We start from the raw sequence: 19,848 nt of genomic DNA, 5'->3' as shown, positions 1-19,848 counted from the left end.
CCCAACAACAAATACCAAAACAAAAATAATGAATGGAAAAACAAACCTGGCCTGCAGTGCCCAAAGATAGTGTAAATCTCAAAGCATCAGTCCCATAATCTTTGATGGTATCTAGGGGGTCAATGACATTTCCCAATGTCTTCGACATTTTGCGACCCTGAAAAACAGCTTGTAATTTAGCACTACATGTAGACTTAGGACCATATTGAACATACTTTGCAGTGGTCTACCTAATTGGTCTAACTGGTTACCACATGTTCATCATGACAAATAACATGTTGACAGTATTTCTTTCAGGACCTGAAACCTAGAGGGATGAAGATATAGGACGTGTTCAATTGTTAGGGAGCATCTACAGCCTTTTAGCAGACAAAACATGAGGCCCGCATAAAAAGTGCATCCCTTGTACAGCTAGGTTTCAGTTGAAATCTATTCTTCAAATAAGTTATGTTAGTTTTTTGGGGGGTCTTCTGAAAGCCATATCCGCAAAAGCTGTACCCTTTTGATGGATCCTGAAAGGTGGGCACCATGTGGCAAACAAGCACTGGAAGCAGCAAATAGTGGATCCTAGTAATACGATAATGATGCCATTTACAACATGCGTTCAAAAAATAGGTATGCCTTTTTCATAATCTCACAGATTTATAAGTTAGATAGTGTTGCACTACAAGAAAAGTTTAGCCTTCACTACTGGACACTCAAAACAACAAACTGTCAACAAATTGTCATTGGGCCTCATCTCACCTCAGAGTCCCGGATAAGACCATGAAGATAGACATAAGAAAATGGTACTGATCCTGTAAACTCAATTCCCATCATGACCATCCGTGCAACCCAGAAGAACAAAATGTCATGGCTGTGAAGGAAAGGATTATGCATCAATGTGAAAAACAGAAACTCAGCAGCAACGCAAATATTACCGTACTGAAAGAAGAAAAGGTAAATTGAACTGTTACCCTGTCTCCAGAACAGTTGAAGGATAAAAATGCTTATAATCCTCCTTGGAAAGATCAGGCCAACCAAGCGTGCTGAAAGGCCACAGACCACTGCAGGACAATAGCAACAATTGAAAAGAAGAGATAAGCTCCATGCTGAACAAGACTACAGATGAAGGGAGAAATGGCATACTCCACACTGCAATTAGCTCGAAATATGCAGGTCATAAAATCTTTATTGTTATTCAATAGAAAAACAAACTAAATCTTTGGAATTACAAGAAATGCCATTAAAAAAATGATACTTAGTCCCGAAAAAATAGTTCCTATTTGGTGAATCCAGATAACTTTCCGGATGAAACTAAAAATTCTTGCAAAAAAAAAACAATTTACAAATCAAAAGACAGAAGCATGCAATAAGCTAACTCACAATGCAGAAAAATAATTGGGTTCACAAATTTTGCATAGGACGACAGACCTTGAGAACCAAGTATCAAGAACATCAGGGTCTTGATATATTTCAACTGATTTTCCATATTTTTCTTGAGCTTTCGCGAGTGCCTCCTCTTCAGTTCTGGCAACAATATAGTCTTCTTCACATTTCTTTCCAACAATATACCAAACTGGTATACGATGACCCCACCATAATTGTCTACTTATACACCAATCCTTTATGTTTGTTAGCCAATGATTATATATCTGCAGTAGAAGCATACCCCCAAAAAAAGAGGAAAAGTCAATAGTTTCTGTAAAAGTACATTGAACCGCCTACTTTTGCCAGTGCATAATGGTAAGCTGTCTCTCTAAAGAGTAGAAGTGAATTCATGCAGTACCTTCTCAAATCTCTCCGGAAGAATGGTTAACTGCCCCTCTTCAACAGCACGGAGGGCCTTTTCAGCCAATGGCTCCATCGTGACAAACCATTGCTTACTAATCAAAGGCTCAATCACCTAGGATCAAGCAGAAGTAGGTTCATCAAGCCTATGGAAAACATCGATAACGAAAAAACATATCACTAAGAACAGGAAAAAAGATCATACTTCACCACCCCGTTGAGATCTAGGAACTCGAAGCGTATAAGGTTCTTTCTTTACTGCCAAGTTAGTCTCAACAAGGTCAGACCACAACTTCTCTCGTGCCTCGAATCGATCCATACCACTGAAGAAGGACAAGAAAGAAAGTTAATACCAGAAACATACTGCACATAAAGCCAGAGAAAGGATTCCTGCATAAATATATCACTTCTCCACATGCATTAGTTGAACCAGCTACTTAGAGATTTTGTACAAAATCAAAGACACGGATAGGGTGCCTCACAATCCAAACTTTCAACAACACTAAGTCCAGTAGGTTATGTTAAACAGGTCCTTATTTCAGTGCCATTAAATATAAGGCATATTAAAACCACATGAAACAGCATATATGGGTCTATAAGTAGCTAAAATTCAGAGTATTCATAAATGACCCACTATGGATAGAAAGAACAAGTTGCACAGGAAAAAAATCAAACTAACAAATAAATCACACAAGAATTTGAAAAGAAGAAAAATAGGTACCTGTATAATCCAGCCACATCATTTAGCGTACCATCTTTGTTCATGACATTGAGAATCGGCAGCCCAAGCTTTCGAGCAATATGATAATCATTATGATCATGTCCAGGGCTAATCTTTAGCACCCCTGTTCCAAATTCTGGATCAACATACTGTAAATCATAGAATCAATAGTTATTATTAGCAGGAAATCATGCAACTCCTAGAAGATAGAAAGGGGCACTTCTAATGGCATTTATCTCCCTTAAGCACTCCTTTCAAATACCTCTTTTTACTTCAAATAACAGCAATGGCATAAAATAAGATAACACTAGAACCATGTTAATGAGTTGTTTTTGGCATTTTGCGTTGCTATGACTTAATTAATGTTGCAATACACTTTGTGAAATTGCTTGAAACATATACTGCATAGAATATTCAGTTTCATACTTACCCGGTCAGCAATAATAGGGACATGTCTCCCAAATGTCAAGGGTACAATGGCCAACTTGCCAACATATTTGGCGTAACGCTTATCCTGTATTGCCAATTGACATATTGAAGGTAAGATTTTCTACTAAACTAGCTGTTTGAGAAATAAATATTGACATGGTTATAATATAAGTTGTAACAAAAGACAAGAAAACTTTACTGCACAACACTGAAGAAATCATACCTCTGGGTTAACAGCAATTGCAACATCACCAAATAGAGTTTCAGGTCTTGTGGTCGCAATAGTCATAAAATCATCCCTGTGACATAAGTACATATTTCAAATACTTGTGATCAATTTTCATCAATATACAGTGCCAACCATGTTGCTTAAATTCACATATTACAAGGTGAAAGATTAATTGGTGCGTCATGCAAATTTATTCTCCAGAAAATGTAAAATTAAATATAACATGAAGGAAACAAGAATCTGGTGGCAAATGAACTAAATAATGAAATGTCCATTCACAATCAAATGAAGAAATGTCACAACGCAATATAGTGAAAAGTACCTGGTCCCACCAGCAACACGGTACTTGATGAAGTACAAACTTCCAGGTTCTTCAGAGTATTCTACTTCCTGATTAGAAGACTCATGTCAGAATCAAATCTTGAGTTTGCACCATCGATGATGTGCTAAAGTTTTGCAGTGTGCTGTTATCAAATTTCTGTTGTTTGAGTTTACACTAAATATCTGCAGAGCTAGATGTTTTAGCAAATTGAAAAGGAGAGATTTTCACGTACTAAATCAGATACTGCAGTTTGCAGGTTAGGAGACCAGTTGACCAAATAAGATCCTGTGAGTGAAACAGAACCATTAACCAATATTCATAGAAGTGATGTAAGGTAAAACTACTGCACCATTATTGGATGATAAGCATGGACAGCATCAGCATGACACCCAAGCGTAACAAAAGGAACCATACATCAATGTATGTTTTCCTATGTTGGAAGGAAAAATGGTGCCTTATTCCACTGAGTTGCCAATTTGGTTGAGATAGTTGTTCTGAACGTTTAGTCAATAAATATGACCATTGTGTGACAATGGTTAGACTGGATATATTGTGAAATATATAGATGGGTGCTGTAAAGTGCAAAGTGGTAGGACCTTACACATAACATATAAGTCACTTTGTGGAAAAAGCAACATGATACTAGTGATATGTAGTAACATTGTAACAAATCGTTCAAGGATACAAGTTTCAGGGAAACTGGATGTAGAGCCTATTGCTTCTGAATACGACAAACAGGAGGAGACATAGTTCTCTAGTATACACTAACAAGGTTCATTTCATAATTTGCAAAGTCCAGGAGTACACCCCAAAAGTTTTGGACTAGTGGATTTTTCTTTCAACCAAGATATACATGATTCTGATTCAAAAGAATGATATGAAATTACTGAAGGAGGCAAGCCTAACTAGGAAGTCAGGAGTTTTCACATGAAGATCAGCATTCCACAATATAGCAATCTTATCAGCAGTAGCCAATAGAAAATAAATGTGTTTGATACATGTTGGGGCCAAAGCATTAAGCTTGTAGCAGGAATGGATCTGGGGAACTTATAATTTTTTTGTTGTAATCTATAATAGAAAAGCATGTAGAAGAAGTTGCTAATGCATCCTGCTCCTACTTCATAAGTGTATTTGTGTCCAGCTACTGCTAAATCTACTGGAACAGAAAAGTTTTCAAACTCAATTAGTAGTTAATCTGCCAGCATTAAGCATGTTAATATAGACAAGAAGAAATTATGACCAAGCAAACTATATAGTAGGACAGAAGAACATAAGGGGATATAAATTGAAAAATGGTATACGATACTCAACACAAAGATCCAAGGTCATGCACGCGCGCACGCACACACACACTTTTTTTCACCTCAGACACGCAGGAGAGCTGCGAAGCATTGCATTAAGAAGAAAAGAGTTTGTTACACGCACTCTTTTGTAGTAGCATAACCATGATAAATCAGTGTACCTTGGTATACAAGCCCTTTATCATGAAGCCTAACGAATGCTTCAACAACTGCCCCTGCAGAAAAGAACCACCAATACATGAATGACAACATTCTGTTTGAGGGAGCAATCTACCAAGATTGTAGTGTTTAAATCATATAATGACAACAGAGCCTATCAATGCTTCTTTTTCGAAGCCTAGGTCAAAGCAAGGTTCTAAAGTCGCTAATCAGTATGCATTTGGTCATCCACCTGGTAGCGATTACACAGCCTAAACAGCCTGCCTAGTAGCCTAACTGGCAATCAGGCGGTAGCATGTAGGAGGATTTATTCCTTGTATATGGCCTAGTAGACCTTTTACAACACTGGGAAATGTACTAAATGCTAACTTAATGACACAATAATATGGGGAAGTACTAAATGCTAAAAGCATCATCAGCACCAGAAAATAACAGCAACACTTACGACTCAATTGTTCATCAAGAGTGAAACGTTCACGACTCCAATCACAAGATGCGCCCAATCGTCTAATCTGATTAGTGATAGTACCCCCGTATCTGAAAGGGAAGCAGTGATTAGAATTAGAACACATTAGTTTTGCAGACAGTCCATCGTGGAAATCCATCTTTAAAAAGAATTCCTGAGTCCTGAAGAATGAAAATCCTTCTGAAGCTAATGAAAGAGTCATAATAATTGGTCTAAAAACACCGATCATAATACTAATTTCTAAAATACAATCATAATGAGTGGTCTGAAAAATAATCATAATAATTGGTCTAAAACAACCAATGTTGGTATTGTGTGAAAAAAAACCAATCATGATAATCTTTGATCACAACTTCATGACAGTTAATTTCACAGTTTATTAGTTAAGAAGTATAATAAAGCATAACTGGACATCCTGATTATGGTAAATGAAACACAACATCACTAGAGAGAGAGATGCAAACAGTCAGAGTAATCGACAGCAAGGATTGCTTCAGAGTCAGAGCCCATAGTTTTAATAAGTTGCATAAGACAAAAGTCACAAATTGGTCCAGACTGAAAAAGGACTGACTTCTCCTTCCACTCCCAGACTTTTTTGGTGAACTCCTCTCGTGTCAGATCTGTCCTTTTGACACCTTCAGCAGCCAGCATCTTTTCCACGACCAACTGAAACATAAATGGAAAATGTTAGAAGGAGAAATCCACAAATTACTTCACAAATATATTTGAACACAAACTGAGTTCTATCAAATGTGTGACAAGATCTACAGACCTGAGTCGCAATCCCAGCATGGTCAGTGCCAGGTATCCAGAGTGTAGGTCTCCCTTTCATTCGGAAATACCTAACCATTATATCCTGAGTCACTTAAAGAAATGGGGATTCTTTTAGTAAGAAAAATAGTAGAGCCAGACAAAAAATGGAAGGAGGCAAAATTGAGGTTTATCAGCTTTGCATAGTACATGATGCAATAAGGATGTTTTATGCACAGATTATCTAGGGTTCTAAAGTACATCAATGAACTTAAACAGGTTGACTGTTAGATAAAAGTTTCACAGTGCTTGTATAGCTTAGCTTTTGATAGACTTCATAATCACTAACGCTTACTTCAGCTAATAGTGACTAGTGTCCACTTTACTATCTATAACTCATTTCATGGGTCCATTGAGAGAAATCAGTTACCAGAGTAATTGAAAGACAGCATTCCCTTCAAGAAACAGATTCACCCGAAGGAGCATATCAATCATGTGATATCTTAATTACTCCTCCCATTTGAAATTACAAGGTAAAACATCAATAAATTCATATGCAAGCCTAGTATCTTAAAGAAGGTGGATAAAACTATATGCCTTATAATTTGAAATGGAGGGAGTATTTCAAAGTGTGTAACAAAAAATTTACAAACGAAGTATGATACAAGAACATAGTAAATGTAAAGATAAAATCATGAGAATGTAAGCAATGAATGATCTGTTGATAAGATGATAGATGACTAGTCTTAATTGTTAAGCCAAATCAGTTTGTAGTTAGCAAACAGAATAAGCACAATAGCACTGGATTTAATCATCCAACCTCAAGGGTGACAAACATAGCATGGCCCATATGCAGTGAACCGGTAACATTTGGGGGTGGCATCGGGATGACAAATGGATCTCCTCCACGATCAAAGTTAGGCTTAAAAAATCCTTGAGATTCCCACCTAATAGAGAATCATGTATAAGAAAAGTTTGTTGAAGCACAGAAACAAGCGTAGTGTATTACATCAGGAACATAGTTCATTGAAACAGAAATACAGGCGACTAGAAAATATCAACTCATAAATGTTTGTGGAGCAATGTTCAAGTACTATTTCTTGATTAGGACTATCATATTTTTCACCCCTGCGTTCCTGCATGTGTATAAACTATAAAACAAACAACTGTCAACTTGCATGGATTTATTAAATGTGTACTGTTCTACATTCCCTAAGTGGGGATGAATGTTTGCATTTAATTTCCCTTTTTCTAATAAAAACTAGTTTATACTGCCATCAAAAGCATATTGAATTATTTTTTTCCTATCCTAAGCTAACTGCCATCACTCGACTCAACGTACCAATACACAAATGGCAATTCATAAATATGAAAAATATTTAATGCCACTCTGCTGAAAGCCGGGAATAGCTGACAATGCCTGGCACATTCGAACTTCTATGAATTCCACATACCTACTTACTCGCCCTCCGCATCACAGTTCATTGTGACCACAAGCAGAAATGGACGAGCGAGCACCCAAATCGTGAACGCAAACCACTACCAACCACTACCAAGTGATAAATACACATTGATCCACTTTGAAAACTGAAGGATAACTGCTAAAACCTACATTGTACACAAGTACGGCATCAAAGGGTGTGCATGTGTGCCGAATTACAGGCCAAAATCAGCACACCTATTATGAATTGGCGAGAACGTCCTTAAAACGAATCCAAAAAAACAAGCAAGCAAGCAAAAATTGGGCACATAGATGCGAAATTACCACTTGTAAATCCGCTCCTCGTTGGTGAAGTCGAACGACTTCGCGACTTCCGGGGAGGTGAACACATCCGCCTCGGAGGCAACCGCTGCAGCGGAACAGGCCCAATCTATCCAATCAGCCGATTAGCCATTCCCAGCAGAATTCAACAAGCTAGGCGCGGCCGCTGGTACCTGCGCAGAACCTGCGGGAGGCGCGGCGCTGGCCCCAAGCCGAGCGGCGGCAGGCGGCGGAGAGGAGGAGCGGGTTGAGGCGGCGGAGGCAGGCGGAGGAGGATGAGGAGAGGAGTGCCGAGGACGGGCCCGCGAGCGCCATTGGTGGCGCGGCCCCGCGGCCTCGCTGGAGATAAACCCTAGTGAAGATGCCGCTGGGAGGGAGGGGTTTGGATTTGGAATTGGGAGAGGAAGAGGATAATGGTGCTGGGAGCGCACCTGTGCGTGCGTTGGCTTGGCTGGCCGCTCGCACTCGCCGACGAAGGGGGAAGCGGAAAACCGAGACATATTTCCGATTCTCTTTTTAATTTATACCCTGTCCACTATTTTTTCCATTAACAGACGTGTTTGTAGCGCAGTGGTACGACTTCCGTTAGGGAGCGCACCCATCCAGGTTTGATCCCCAGCAGGGACGGATTGGGGTGTGGCACCGAGATTTCTAAAAATTTGCGCAGGAGTAAGTGCAATTCCTTGTCTATTAAGGAAAATTTCGTGCAAAATTTCGTCCAAGCACGAGTGACTATTCTTTTCTTTTTTAATTGTTAAAGGGCAGGAGCTCTGCCACATCCAAGCACGAGTGACTATTCTTTTCTTTTTTGATCGTTAAAGGGCAGGAGCTCTGCCATATCATATAAGGAAGTAAAATTTTACAATAGATTAATTACATTTAATTACATCTTTGTTTGGTCGTGCTCTTTCAAAGTTTTGCTTTAAACATATCGGAGCCATGAACAATAAGGTCCAGTTGAGCGGGAAACTCCTGTGGAAGCTAGAATAAAATTCTTTTTTAAAAAATAAGAGGGGAAATTGAAAGGAGAGGAAGATGAGTTTCTTGCTGACCGACATCAAAGCGGTACCATGATGAAGGCGTTAATGTTCCGGGATGATGGCTTCGTTGTGTCATCGGTTTTGCTTTCAAGGTATCTCGAGTTTTATAGGAATGTACTGCTTTTCATTATGGATCATAGGGTGGTTATCCGTTTAGATTGGCAACTTATTTCTCATGATTAAGATGCTTCTCTTCTCTTTAGATGTGATCGATGAACGCGCGGTGCTAGGACTGTATCACTAATTACTTGCTGCAAGAGTAAAGACCCCAAGCAACTTGCCAACTTGGCATGGGCACACGATCGTGCGCGCCATGTATAGCCTACATATGTTTTTCCCCGAAAGCTTATACAAATAATGGTGTTAATAATGAGCATAGTTTATGAAAAAGGATTTTTTGTTTAATAATGGTAGCCATGCCGAATGTAAATGAAGTTTTTCTAATACTAAATCCGATCATATGCGCTTTTCCTTTTTGATGCAAAACAAGAGGATCTTTTTCAAACTGTTTCTTTGTATGGCCAACAAACTATCATACGCGTTGTTCCTTTTTGATGCAAAATAATATGATCTCTTTCAAAACTGTTTCTTTGTATGACCAAATGGGGCCAATACGGACACTGCTCTTAGTTTTTTTCAAAACAGTTCTTTATATGACCAATAACGTAATAAACAAAGTAATGCTATGGCCAATAAAGTAATAAACAAAGTAATGCTATTGTTTTTATTCCGCCCAGTGCCAATTCGAGAGTGAAGAGGGAAAAAGCTCTAGAAACTCTAAGGTTACTGCAAGTCAATTATCCAATAGATTTTCTGTCCGTGACAGTTTTGTGGTTCCATCAGTTGGTTTATCCGGGGGTTTATGGGTCATGTGGAATGATGAGGTTGAGCTTACCATTGCTCAGTATAGCAATCATTATGTTTTAGCTCATGGCGTGCATAATCCTTCTAATATGCCTTTCAATTTAGTATGCATCATCAGCAAACACATCTTATTTGGAAGGATGTTTTAAATTTTGTGATAGCCTCACCAGATAGAGCCACCTCTTGTGTGGGTGATCTGAATAATATTATGCATCCTAGTGAGAAGTGTGGCCCCAAATCTGCTAGTATATCTCGTATGCGTGGTATCCGTGCTCTTGTCAAACAGTGTGGTTTTATTGACATGGGATACAGTGGCCCAGCTTGTACATGGACTAATAAACGCTTTACTACTAATCCTACTTTTGAGCGCCTCGACAGATGCTTGGCTAATGCAGAATGGTGCCTTGCTTTCCCTACCAATGCTTTACAGTGACCATGCTCCTATTTTAGCTGTTCTCAATTCTTCAGTTCCAAAATCACGCAAACCTTTCAAATTTGAGAACTGGTGGCTCATGGAACAGGATTTCCAAAGTATTAGAGGATATGGATAGCCTATGTATGTCCAACAAATGTATTAGAGATATGGATAGCCTATGTATGTACATACATAGGCTATCCATATCTCTAATACAAAGTGTAGCCAAAGAAAAATGGGGTTCCACCAAACATAGACCGTGCCACCAAAGAACCAAACATTTTGCTGGTGCTCTCACAGTTTGGAGCAAACGTACAAAACCAATCCCACAACAGCTTACAGAAATAGAACAGAGATTACTTCATCTCCAAAGCCAATCACCGGCCATTCGCCAACATACAGAGGAAGCTCTTTTAGTCCACCAGCACCAAATTCTCCTAGATAAGATCACGGAATACTACAAAGCAAAGGGCCAAAAAACTATGGGCAGTTGATGGCGATAACAACACCGAGTTCTTCCAGCAGGCTGTCATGAAAAGGAAAAGGAAAAACAGGATCACTCGCATTCAGGACTAGCAAGGAAATATAATTTCAACTCCTGGCGACATAGCTAATGTTTTCATAACGTATTTCAGTAATCTTTTCTCTACCTCTAACCCTGTACCTCCAATGCAGAATAATCAGCAACAGGTAATTTTGGATGACCTTTTTACCATGTCCATTCCAGATGCACATGAACTTTTGCAGTTGATAAAAGGGATGAGGAAGGATGCAACACCAGGACCTGACGGTCTGAACGTTGCTTTCTGTAGGGCCGCTTGGGACTGGATTCAAGAGGACGTCATCGATTTATTAATCAGTAACTTTTACGGAACAGGTACTTTCCCGGAATCTCTAAATACGACAAATATTATTCAGCTGGCTTATCAGCCACCAAACAGTGTTTTCCTCTCACAACAAATCAGCCGTTTCAGCTTTTCAGCCAGCTTATAAGCTGAAGCGAACAGACCCAATAACCCAATTAGGCCAGAGGATTTTAGACCTATTAGCCTTTGCAATGTGATCTATAAAATAGCTGCTAAATCTTTAGCTGAACGTATAAAACCTCATCTCCCAGCACACATTCATCCAAGTCAGCATGCATTCATTTAGGGAAGGCATATAACTAGTAATGTTGTTATTGCTCAGGAGATAGTTCATTCCTTTCAGCTCAAGTCTTGGAAACAGCCTGCATTTATGCTTAAAATCGATCTTGCAAAGGCTTTTGATAGGTTAGAATGGTTTTTATTGTTCAAGCTCTTCAACGCCAAGGGTTTCCAGGTCATTTCATTGATTGTGTTCATTCATGCATCTCTTCACCAACTTTCTCTGTTGTCATCAACGGTCAGTCTTTTCGTCGCTTCAATTCTAGCAGAGGGCTTGGACAGGGCTGCCCACTTTCTCCATGCCGTTTTGTTCTTGCTATAAACGAACTGTCAATTCGCCTCCAGCAAGCTTTAGATGACAACAACCTTTCGGGAGTCACTCTCGGCCCTGGCTGCCCACCAATACACTCCCTCCTCTTTGCAGATGATCTTATCATCTATGGCAAAGCTGACATCTGTGAGGCAGAACGCATCAAATCCATTCTCCAAGACTTTTGCAACCAATCCGGCCAAACCCCAAATTGCTGACCTCTATTTTGTTTAGCAAACATACAGATCCACAGGTTCGATATCAAATCAAGCAGGTCTTTCCGGTCCAGGACTTTCAGCCTAACACCATCCATCTAGGGCACCCCCTCCTCATCAACCACAAAGACAGAGCAAAGGCCTATGAGTTTATCCTACAAAAATTTAGAACCAAACTCACTACGATCAAAGCAAACAAGCTTTCCCATGCTGCTCGCCTAGCCCTCATTAAGTCTGTGTTTGCATCCATTCCTGTCTATTACATGCCTAACCTCCTCTTCACCAAAAAGTTCTGAGCAAAAATAACAGCCATCATTAGGAAATTTTGGTGGGCTACCTGTTCAAGAGTCACTCTGATACTTGTACGGTGCTTACAGCACTTAAAAACACTCAGTGGGGAAGTTTGCCCTCATCTCTGTACTGCGCTCTTAAGTTTGTTTAATATATATGTGATTCCTCAAAAAAAAGAAGGACAGGGAAGAGGGGAAAACACACAAAAATAATAATAAAAAATATTATCAACTGCAAAAAAGACTTGCGTTTGCCGGGAGTCGAACCCGGGTCTATTGCTTGGAAGGCAATTATCCTAACCGTTGGACTACAAACGCTTGGATGATGAATCATCGCACAGATAATTTTCATTACTAATCATCTTGGTCCTCGCTCTCCGCAAACAGCGCGCTTCGCGCCTCGTGACACCATGTGGGGACGCGTTCCAACAATACAAAAGGCCATAGCGCCCGAGCCGCGAACCCGTTGACAACCAGTGCGCTCCGTCGGTAGATCTGGTTCACTCACTGCCGGCTTCCGTCGAGGCCTCAACCGATCACTTGATCAGTGAACAGTCTCCATCCCCATCGCTCGCTCGCTTCTTACGGCCTCTCACCAGATTAGCACCGCGCCACCGCCATGGCTGCCTCCCTCCTCCGGCTCTCCCGCCCCTGCCGCGCGCTCCTCCCTCTCTCCTCCCTCCGCCTCCCGCTCTCCACCCAGCCGCAGCCCGCACCGCCCGCCCCTGCCCCCTCCTCCACCACCAGCCGCCGCCCGCGCTTCCTCTCCTTCCTCGCCGCCGCCGCCGCCGCCGCCGCTGCCGCCGGGGGAACAACCGTCGCCCTCTGTGACCCCGGCGTCGACCTCCGGTGCGCCCCTGCACCCAAATCCCTTCCTCGAGGCCCAATGCCCCAATTGGGTTGATTTGAGTTGAGCTGACCACTGCCTTGTTTGTCTGGTTGCTTTTGGTTCAGCGTCGGGGGCAAGGATAGCACGGAGCTGATCGTGAAAGGAGAGCACCGGCGCGTGCCGCGGGAGTTCATCGACGAGCTCGCGTCCTTCCTCGGGGTGAGTTTGGTGATCTGGTTGCCCGCCGTTGCCTTGAGCTCGTGTGCGGGGACGGATGGCCATGATGTGTGCACGCCAAGTGTTTGATGTTTCTTCTGGCGGGTGAGTAGACGGCTGGCTGAGAGTGTGGATTTTTGGCAGGATAACCTGACGGTGGACTACGAGGAGAGGAGCTTCCATGGCACGCCGCAGAACAGCTTCCACAAGGCAGCCAACGTGCCCGATGTTGTTGTGTTCCCGAGGTGATGACGCTTACTAAGAACTCCAAAGATCATGTTTTGCTATAATTGAGGGCTGTCAAGAGATGGTATTCAAGTGTTTTTGCCTGAAATGGCTTGCCAGTCGTGCCCCATCTTACAAATTCATATGTATCCGAACTTTGATGGTGTTGATATGCTAAACGCCCAAACCTGTTTCATATCTCAAGCATCTCTTCATCAAATGATCTTTTTCTGATAAAGATGTGATGACTGCATCATCTATCTGCAGTTCGCAAGAGGAGGTACAAAAGATTGTGATGGCCTGTAACAAGTATAAGGTATGTTATTCTTCTCGTTGGTGCAAATAAATATGCAACTAAAGAGTATTGAATACTTACTGGTCCAGGACTGTTACTGCATTAGACTGTACCGTGCTCTGACAGTTTCAAGGACTTTCCAATATCTGCGACGCCGTGGATAATCTTTTGAACTAGTCATTTTTCCCATTTCAAATGTGTGTATTTGGTGCTGCTGCAAGTGCTTACTAATCACATATTCACATGTTATAAGTGCATAACTGAAATTTATCAAGTTTTTCATGCTGGAACATATATATATATATATATATATATATATATATATATCTTTTTGTAGAATGCAACACTACCCTGTTTAGAAACATAGAAATGTCTTTTCCTAGGACATGCAAAAACTATGCTTCCATTTCATAAATAGAGAAACTAATTTTGTGTATTCTGTACATGAGGTTCCATTTCCAATGTTTCATAGCTTCATTATTGATTTTCTTGCTACAGTCAGTAAGGATTAAGAAGTAGAATGTGTGCATGTCTTCTAACTCTCGATTTGCCCTGTGAAATCTCATGTATAAAGGTACCATCATTGATCTAGTCTACGTTCTTTTTACTTGTCTTCAGATTCCAATTGTACCATATGGTGGGGCTACCTCTATTGAGGGTCACACACTGGCACCTCATGGTGGTGTTTGCATCGACATGACCTTGATGAAGGTACACATTAAGCAATATAATTTAAACCATATAGCTACAGCTAGGTGTCAATGATGTTACAAAAACGAACTATTTGTGAATGAGTTAAATGAAAGGCGCTAGGATATTCAAGCATCCACTATCTACTGTGTTGCCTTTCTTCTAATGTGTGGTGCAGTTCATCATGGCATAAATTCTTTACAGAAAATCAAATCCCTGCATATTGAGGATATGGATGTGGTTGTTGAACCTGGAGTTGGATGGATAGAGCTGAACGAGTACCTGAAGCCCTATGGCCTCTTTTTCCCTCTTGATCCAGGAAAGTTCCTTGTTACTTGTTCATAAAACCTTTTGAATTTCTCATTAATTTGATCAAGGTCCCTGTTATGAACTTCTAAATTTAATCAATTAATGTGGAATTGCGTTCAACTTAACTTGATTGCAGTTTTTAACTTCTAAGTTTCTCATTAATGCAGTCATGATTGAAGTATTTATAAAATGTAGCATATTTAGTAACTCCATTTTCACTCTTATTGTTTCTATGATTTCATATGTATGTTTAATTCCCAGTATCATTCTGGGGGAATATCAGCAGAGACTTTATCATATCTAGAGTAAAGCGATTGTGTTAGGTTTTGCATGCTTATGAAACCCAAACACTCTGTGATTTAAGCTTGGTACTTTAGCTAAAAATGTTATTTTGATTTGCAGGGCCTGGGGCCACTATTGGAGGCATGTGTGCTACTCGCTGTTCTGGTTCATTAGCTGTGAGGTAATTACTCACTTATTCCTTATATTTTCAGGCTATATTCAAGGTTCTGTACTACAACCATAAATCTTTATCACAGAAAGACGTGCAAACATAAGAGCGATATGTCAGTGCATATATTTATTTGCTAGCTTTGTATTATAACTTTTAAATGGATTTTATGGCTTCCTTCCTAGTTTGTAGGTATGGAACAATGCGGGATAATGTGATTAACCTTCAGGTACTTTTCCCTTATCGTTAAAAACTACTTTGTATTAGTTCCAGATACAAATTGTAATTTTTCCTTGGTACGTGCAGGCTGTTTTACCCAATGGTGATGTTGTCAAGACAGGCTCTCGGGCTCGAAAGAGTGCAGCTGGGTATGCTAGACACTCTCCTGATTAGAATAAACCTTTTTTAAAAAACAATGAATCATATTTTCACTGCTTGGTGCTTGCTTTATCCATATATGCATGGCATTTTGTTCCTGCCAGCTGCCATATGTTTTAGCAACTTTCTTTACCTCTGCCTTGTTAAATGTCAGGTATGACCTTGCTCGTTTGATCATTGGAAGTGAAGGAACTTTGGGTGTGATTACAGAAGTGACTTTACGACTTCAAAAGCTTCCATCTCATTCTGTGGTGTGTATCTTTTGATTTAGTCAATACCAAACTCCATGTTTTGCTACCACTGCGAACTTGTTTGTATAGGCCTGAATATCAACATATGCAGCGTGTAGGAACCATAATGTTCGTTTGTTTTGGAAAGATTTCTGTTCTTTCTAAAGAGATACCAACTTCAGCTGTCCACTGTCCTTCATCTTCTGAAAGATTTGTGCAATCGTATACACAGATGACAGAACACGACTTTGCTAGATTTATGCTGTCAATTTTTTCTCTGTATACTGTGCATCTCTTTTGTTTTCGTTTTAGTATGGAGGCACTCAGCCTACATGTCTCTGCTATTTCAGGTTGCAATGTGCAATTTTAAAACCGTTAAGGATGCTGCCGATGTTGCTATTGCAACAATGCTTTCTGGGATACAGGTTTGTCTTTTTCCTGCTGATTTTCTTTCTTTACAGTGACTATGACACTTAGTTTAGATATCTGAAACATTTGATCTCCTGTGTTTTGTATGAATTGAATGTGCTGGCTTTGGCCTCTATGTTGTTGCATGTGGCTTAATGTTAAATCAACTTTGAATAAAAATACTACCATGGAACTTACATCTATGTGTATCAGTGGCAATCCTGTGGGGCTCTTGCAGTTTGTCAATATTTCTGTTTTTCTTTTCTACATGACTAGGTTTCAAGAGTGGAATTGTTGGATGAGGTTCAGATAAGGGCAATAAACATGGCAAATGGTAAAAACTTGCCTGAAGTGCCAACCTTGATGTTTGAATTCATAGGGACAGGTAATGCAGCTTATCATTTGATCAGTTGTTCAGCACTATTTATCTATGGTAGCAGTGGTTATTCCTCTGAAATGAATTTATCTGAATAAGCTGCCATATGTATGTAGTCAGATGAACAAGAGGTTTGCGTGTAGCCATGGCAGTTCAAAGTCTTATATATCCAATAACCAACCGCACAAAAAGTTTATCATCACACTTCTTGCCGCACTTCAGCTGTAGTAAGAGTTATATTTCGCACCTGCTTACAGATTATAAATTTGACTTAATTTGTGATCAGTAATAGTGGGTAAAGAATGATAATACGACTACTGTATATGCCTGCTTCTGTACTTCGCGATATCAATTAGCAGAGGTTTACTCTTGCAGTTTAGGTTCTGAGGTGCACACGCTTCTTGGAATATTCCCTAATAAACAATATAAACTCTGCACACGTACAAGCCTCTGGCCGGACAATTTTCAGAACATTATATTTAATAAAAAAATGGAGCAGTATCAGTCAAAGATTGGTTTCATGAAGTGAAGTTGATTTGATGTCAATACACGTCCAGTTTTGCTAGATGATACCTCTTGTATTTTTTGAGGATATAGCCCCATAGCTCGCTAGCTTGTGATGTATGTTATCTTCATGATAAAACCAACATAATAATATAATTTACTGGTTGCTGGACAATGCTAATTAGAAACTCTTTTGAAGTCACAAAACTTATTAAGCTGCAGCCGTTGTTATAGTATGCGATCAATAACTGACTACTTCCTTTTCTTTGTTAACATCTTTCCCTTTGCAAATATCAGAAGCATATGCACTCGAACAAACTCTCTTGGTTCAGAAAATTGCCAACGAACACCATGGATCGGATTTTGTTTTTGTTGAGGAGCCGGAGGCTAAAACAGAATTATGGAAGGTCAGTAGAGCTTTTAATCTGAAGAGCAGTACATTTTCCACTATCCAATATATTGATTTTTCCTTTTGGTTATATATGATCTTGCACGCACATGAATTTTGCATACAGAATTAATTCGCTTCTGTAATATTAGCCTCATGCATTGCAAATGATCTATGTTATTGGAATATATTTGTAACAATATTTCGTCCTTCATGTGCAGATCAGAAAGGAGGCACTTTGGGCTGGTTTTGCTATGAAACCTGATCATGAAGCTATGATAACAGTTTGTTTTCTTATCACTTTTTTTGAAAACTTTGTTTTCTTACCACTTGTTATAATATATACATATGTCATTGTAATATTCAGGTGCCACATGTAGTGTTGTGTATCATGTGCTTTAATGCCTGCTCCTATTTGTAAGTCTTAACAGCATGTCCCTGTGTTCTCCCGATAAAAAATGGTCACAATTGTGATCCCAAAATAAGTAGCATGTTCAACGTAGATGATGTGTAGCTATGTAACATACCCTCAGTTATGTGATGATGATAGTTCCTGGCATACCCTTGTTTGAAAATAAAGAGCTTTGTTTCTCTCATTAGCGATTTGTTATTTTCTACTCCTATGCTTGTGTAGCTCGTCCAAAAGGTCATTGTGATTGTGGCAACTTTACATGGAACATGTTGTCAGTTAACAATGCATGGTCTACAACGAGTCTCCTAATGCTACTGTATCTGTTGTTTGTGCAGGATGTCTGTGTCCCTTTATCCAGACTTGCTGAATGCATATCTACATCAAAGCAACTGCTTGATGCGTCACCATTGACTTGGTATGCATTTCTCTCATTCAAATATTCAAATATACTTGCCTCAGTTTTTCTGAGGCACTATTCATCTAACACAAGAGATGGCTGCACCTCTCTCACTATTGTAAATATAGGAGAGAAGGTTTTTTTTGTAATATATGGTATAGCATTATCTTACAATAGTTTCAGTACATGAATATGCCTTATTATTGGTTGCGAAGACATTTATCTCTGATATATTTAAGTTTCCAGTCTGGTTATCGGCCATGTTGATGATGCAAATATATTTTATTTGTTGCGAATACATTTATCTCTGATATCATTTATGTCTGCAGTCTGGTTATCGCTCATGCTGGTGATGGAAATTTCCACACAATTATCCTGTTTGATCCAAGTAAGGACGACCAACGAAAGGAAGCAGAGAGACTAAACCATTTCATGGTTCATACAGCTCTGTCTATGGAAGGTACATCTTCGCACCTATTGTGTTTACTTGCTGTCACGTATAACTACCACTGTCTTAATCCAGAGTTGTCTCATTATCAGGTAGCAATCCTACCTTATACAATTGTTCTTTTTCTGTTTTACCCCTTTGCATGAGAGATTTGATCATTGCATAAGCTTGAACTGATTGACATAATGATGGTAACTCTGATACCAAACAGGTACATGCACAGGAGAGCACGGTGTGGGTACTGGGAAAATGAAGGCAAGTGCCTGTCTATCACCTGTTTTTAGCTGATGCAAAAGCTCAGTGACACTACCTCATGATTTGCCATCATTTACTAGTCTGTCGCATCCCTGCATTTCCGCGAGACTATGAGAAGCATCCATTCCAAACCCTTCATGCTTTGAGCTTACGAAGTTGATGCTTGTTTAGTGTTTTACGGATGTTATCGCCTCATTGTTGCTGAATACTCTTTTTGTTTCTTTTGCAGTACCTAGAGAAGGAACTGGGCATCGAGTCACTCCGGACCATGAAAAGGATAAAGGCGGCGTTGGATCCCAACAACATCATGAATCCGGGGAAGCTGATCCCGCCTCACGTCTGCATATGACGCTCTAAGCCGCCACCTGACCGGATCACCCGGAGGGATTTTCACGAGTGGGCTTGGTTGTTCAAGCCCTGATTCCAGAAGGCGCGACGCAGGCCAAGTGCTGCCAGTAAACGCAATGCGCTCAGCTGCCCGGGACTTCCCACATGTATGCGTTGGGGAGAAATGCACGTAGGCAGCAGCACAGCAGAATTGTACTGGCACATAACTCAAATGAACCATGAGAGTGAAATAAAAATAATGCATCGAGACATTCTTCTCCTGATTCTGTCCAGATAGGACCTGTATCTTGAAGTATGCAGCGCTGGTGACGATGACGACCGATGCAGTAGTGCGATGGACCTGGAATCCTACGAGGATGAGACGGTGATGTTAGGTTTGGAGCTAAAAAGGAGTATAGCGCATCGTTGAATGTGACGTGATGTTAGGTTTGGAGCTAGGAACCTATTTGACAGTACATGTAGGATGAGATGGCAATATCAATGGTAGGAATAACGTCAGGA

General features: G+C 40.2%; 2 protein-coding genes and 1 non-coding gene across 5 annotated transcripts in view; 1 reads left to right on the top strand and 2 right to left on the bottom strand.

Moving 5' to 3' along the window:
• LOC101754391 (valine--tRNA ligase, chloroplastic/mitochondrial 2) overlaps positions 1 to 8,388 on the bottom strand; it is a 13,505-nt gene extending 5,117 nt beyond the window's left edge. The window contains exons 1-18 of one of the 3 annotated variants that reach the window (XM_004955473.3): positions 8,083 to 8,388; positions 7,913 to 8,018; positions 6,968 to 7,094; positions 6,170 to 6,253; positions 5,969 to 6,063; positions 5,377 to 5,468; positions 4,934 to 4,987; positions 3,704 to 3,756; positions 3,472 to 3,539; positions 3,144 to 3,219; positions 2,922 to 3,005; positions 2,492 to 2,640; positions 1,976 to 2,093; positions 1,769 to 1,885; positions 1,414 to 1,634; positions 957 to 1,046; positions 745 to 856; positions 47 to 157 (exon numbers count right to left, since the gene is read on the bottom strand). In XM_004955473.3, coding sequence (XP_004955530.1) covers positions 47 to 157; positions 745 to 856; positions 957 to 1,046; positions 1,414 to 1,634; positions 1,769 to 1,885; positions 1,976 to 2,093; positions 2,492 to 2,640; positions 2,922 to 3,005; positions 3,144 to 3,219; positions 3,472 to 3,539; positions 3,704 to 3,756; positions 4,934 to 4,987; positions 5,377 to 5,468; positions 5,969 to 6,063; positions 6,170 to 6,253; positions 6,968 to 7,094; positions 7,913 to 8,018; positions 8,083 to 8,224 — 1,899 coding nt within the window. In that variant the 5' untranslated portion in view covers positions 8,225 to 8,388. Of the gene's footprint in view, positions 1 to 46; positions 158 to 744; positions 857 to 956; positions 1,047 to 1,413; positions 1,635 to 1,768; positions 1,886 to 1,975; positions 2,094 to 2,491; positions 2,641 to 2,921; positions 3,006 to 3,143; positions 3,220 to 3,471; positions 3,540 to 3,703; positions 3,757 to 4,933; positions 4,988 to 5,376; positions 5,469 to 5,968; positions 6,064 to 6,169; positions 6,262 to 6,967; positions 7,096 to 7,912; positions 8,019 to 8,082 lie in introns of those variants that run through there. The other 2 variants (XM_004955474.3, XM_022824399.1) reach the window with 2 other exon arrangements.
• A 4,046-nt stretch (positions 8,389 to 12,434) lies between these two features.
• TRNAG-UCC lies at positions 12,435 to 12,506 on the bottom strand. Its single transcript has one exon. It is a non-coding gene; the product is annotated as a tRNA-Gly (tRNA).
• A 167-nt stretch (positions 12,507 to 12,673) lies between these two features.
• On the top strand, positions 12,674 to 19,610 carry LOC101753996 (D-lactate dehydrogenase [cytochrome], mitochondrial). The gene is made up of 18 exons (XM_012844158.2): positions 12,674 to 13,037; positions 13,143 to 13,236; positions 13,378 to 13,478; positions 13,726 to 13,774; positions 14,372 to 14,464; positions 14,648 to 14,762; positions 15,155 to 15,215; positions 15,396 to 15,432; positions 15,510 to 15,571; positions 15,736 to 15,832; positions 16,162 to 16,236; positions 16,496 to 16,604; positions 17,397 to 17,506; positions 17,709 to 17,771; positions 18,235 to 18,314; positions 18,626 to 18,756; positions 18,956 to 18,999; positions 19,229 to 19,610. Exons 1-18 carry the CDS (start codon positions 12,808 to 12,810, stop codon positions 19,346 to 19,348), a joined length of 1,671 nt encoding a protein of 556 aa, XP_012699612.1. The 5' UTR covers positions 12,674 to 12,807; the 3' UTR covers positions 19,349 to 19,610.
• The last annotated feature ends 238 nt before the right edge of the window (positions 19,611 to 19,848 follow it).

This window comes from Setaria italica, chromosome II (genome assembly GCF_000263155.2).
Source record: "Setaria italica strain Yugu1 chromosome II, Setaria_italica_v2.0, whole genome shotgun sequence".
NCBI lineage: Eukaryota > Viridiplantae > Streptophyta > Magnoliopsida > Poales > Poaceae > Setaria > Setaria italica.
The sequence above is the reverse complement of the archived record's forward strand: the minus strand, read 5'-3'. Positions and strand labels throughout refer to the sequence as shown.

What these genes read in the sequence shown, in the direction of transcription:
- LOC101753996 (XM_012844158.2), top strand. Translation starts at nt 12,808, where the DNA reads ATGGCTGCCTCCCTCCTCCGGCTCTCCCGCCCCTGCCGCGCGCTCCTC. An exon ending in AGCTCGCGTCCTTCCTCGGG is followed by an intron (nt 13,237 to 13,377) that starts GTGAGTTTGGTG and finishes GATTTTTGGCAG; the next exon opens with GATAACCTGACGGTGGACTA. An exon ending in GCTCGAAAGAGTGCAGCTGG is followed by an intron (nt 15,572 to 15,735) that starts GTATGCTAGACA and finishes GTTAAATGTCAG; the next exon opens with GTATGACCTTGCTCGTTTGA.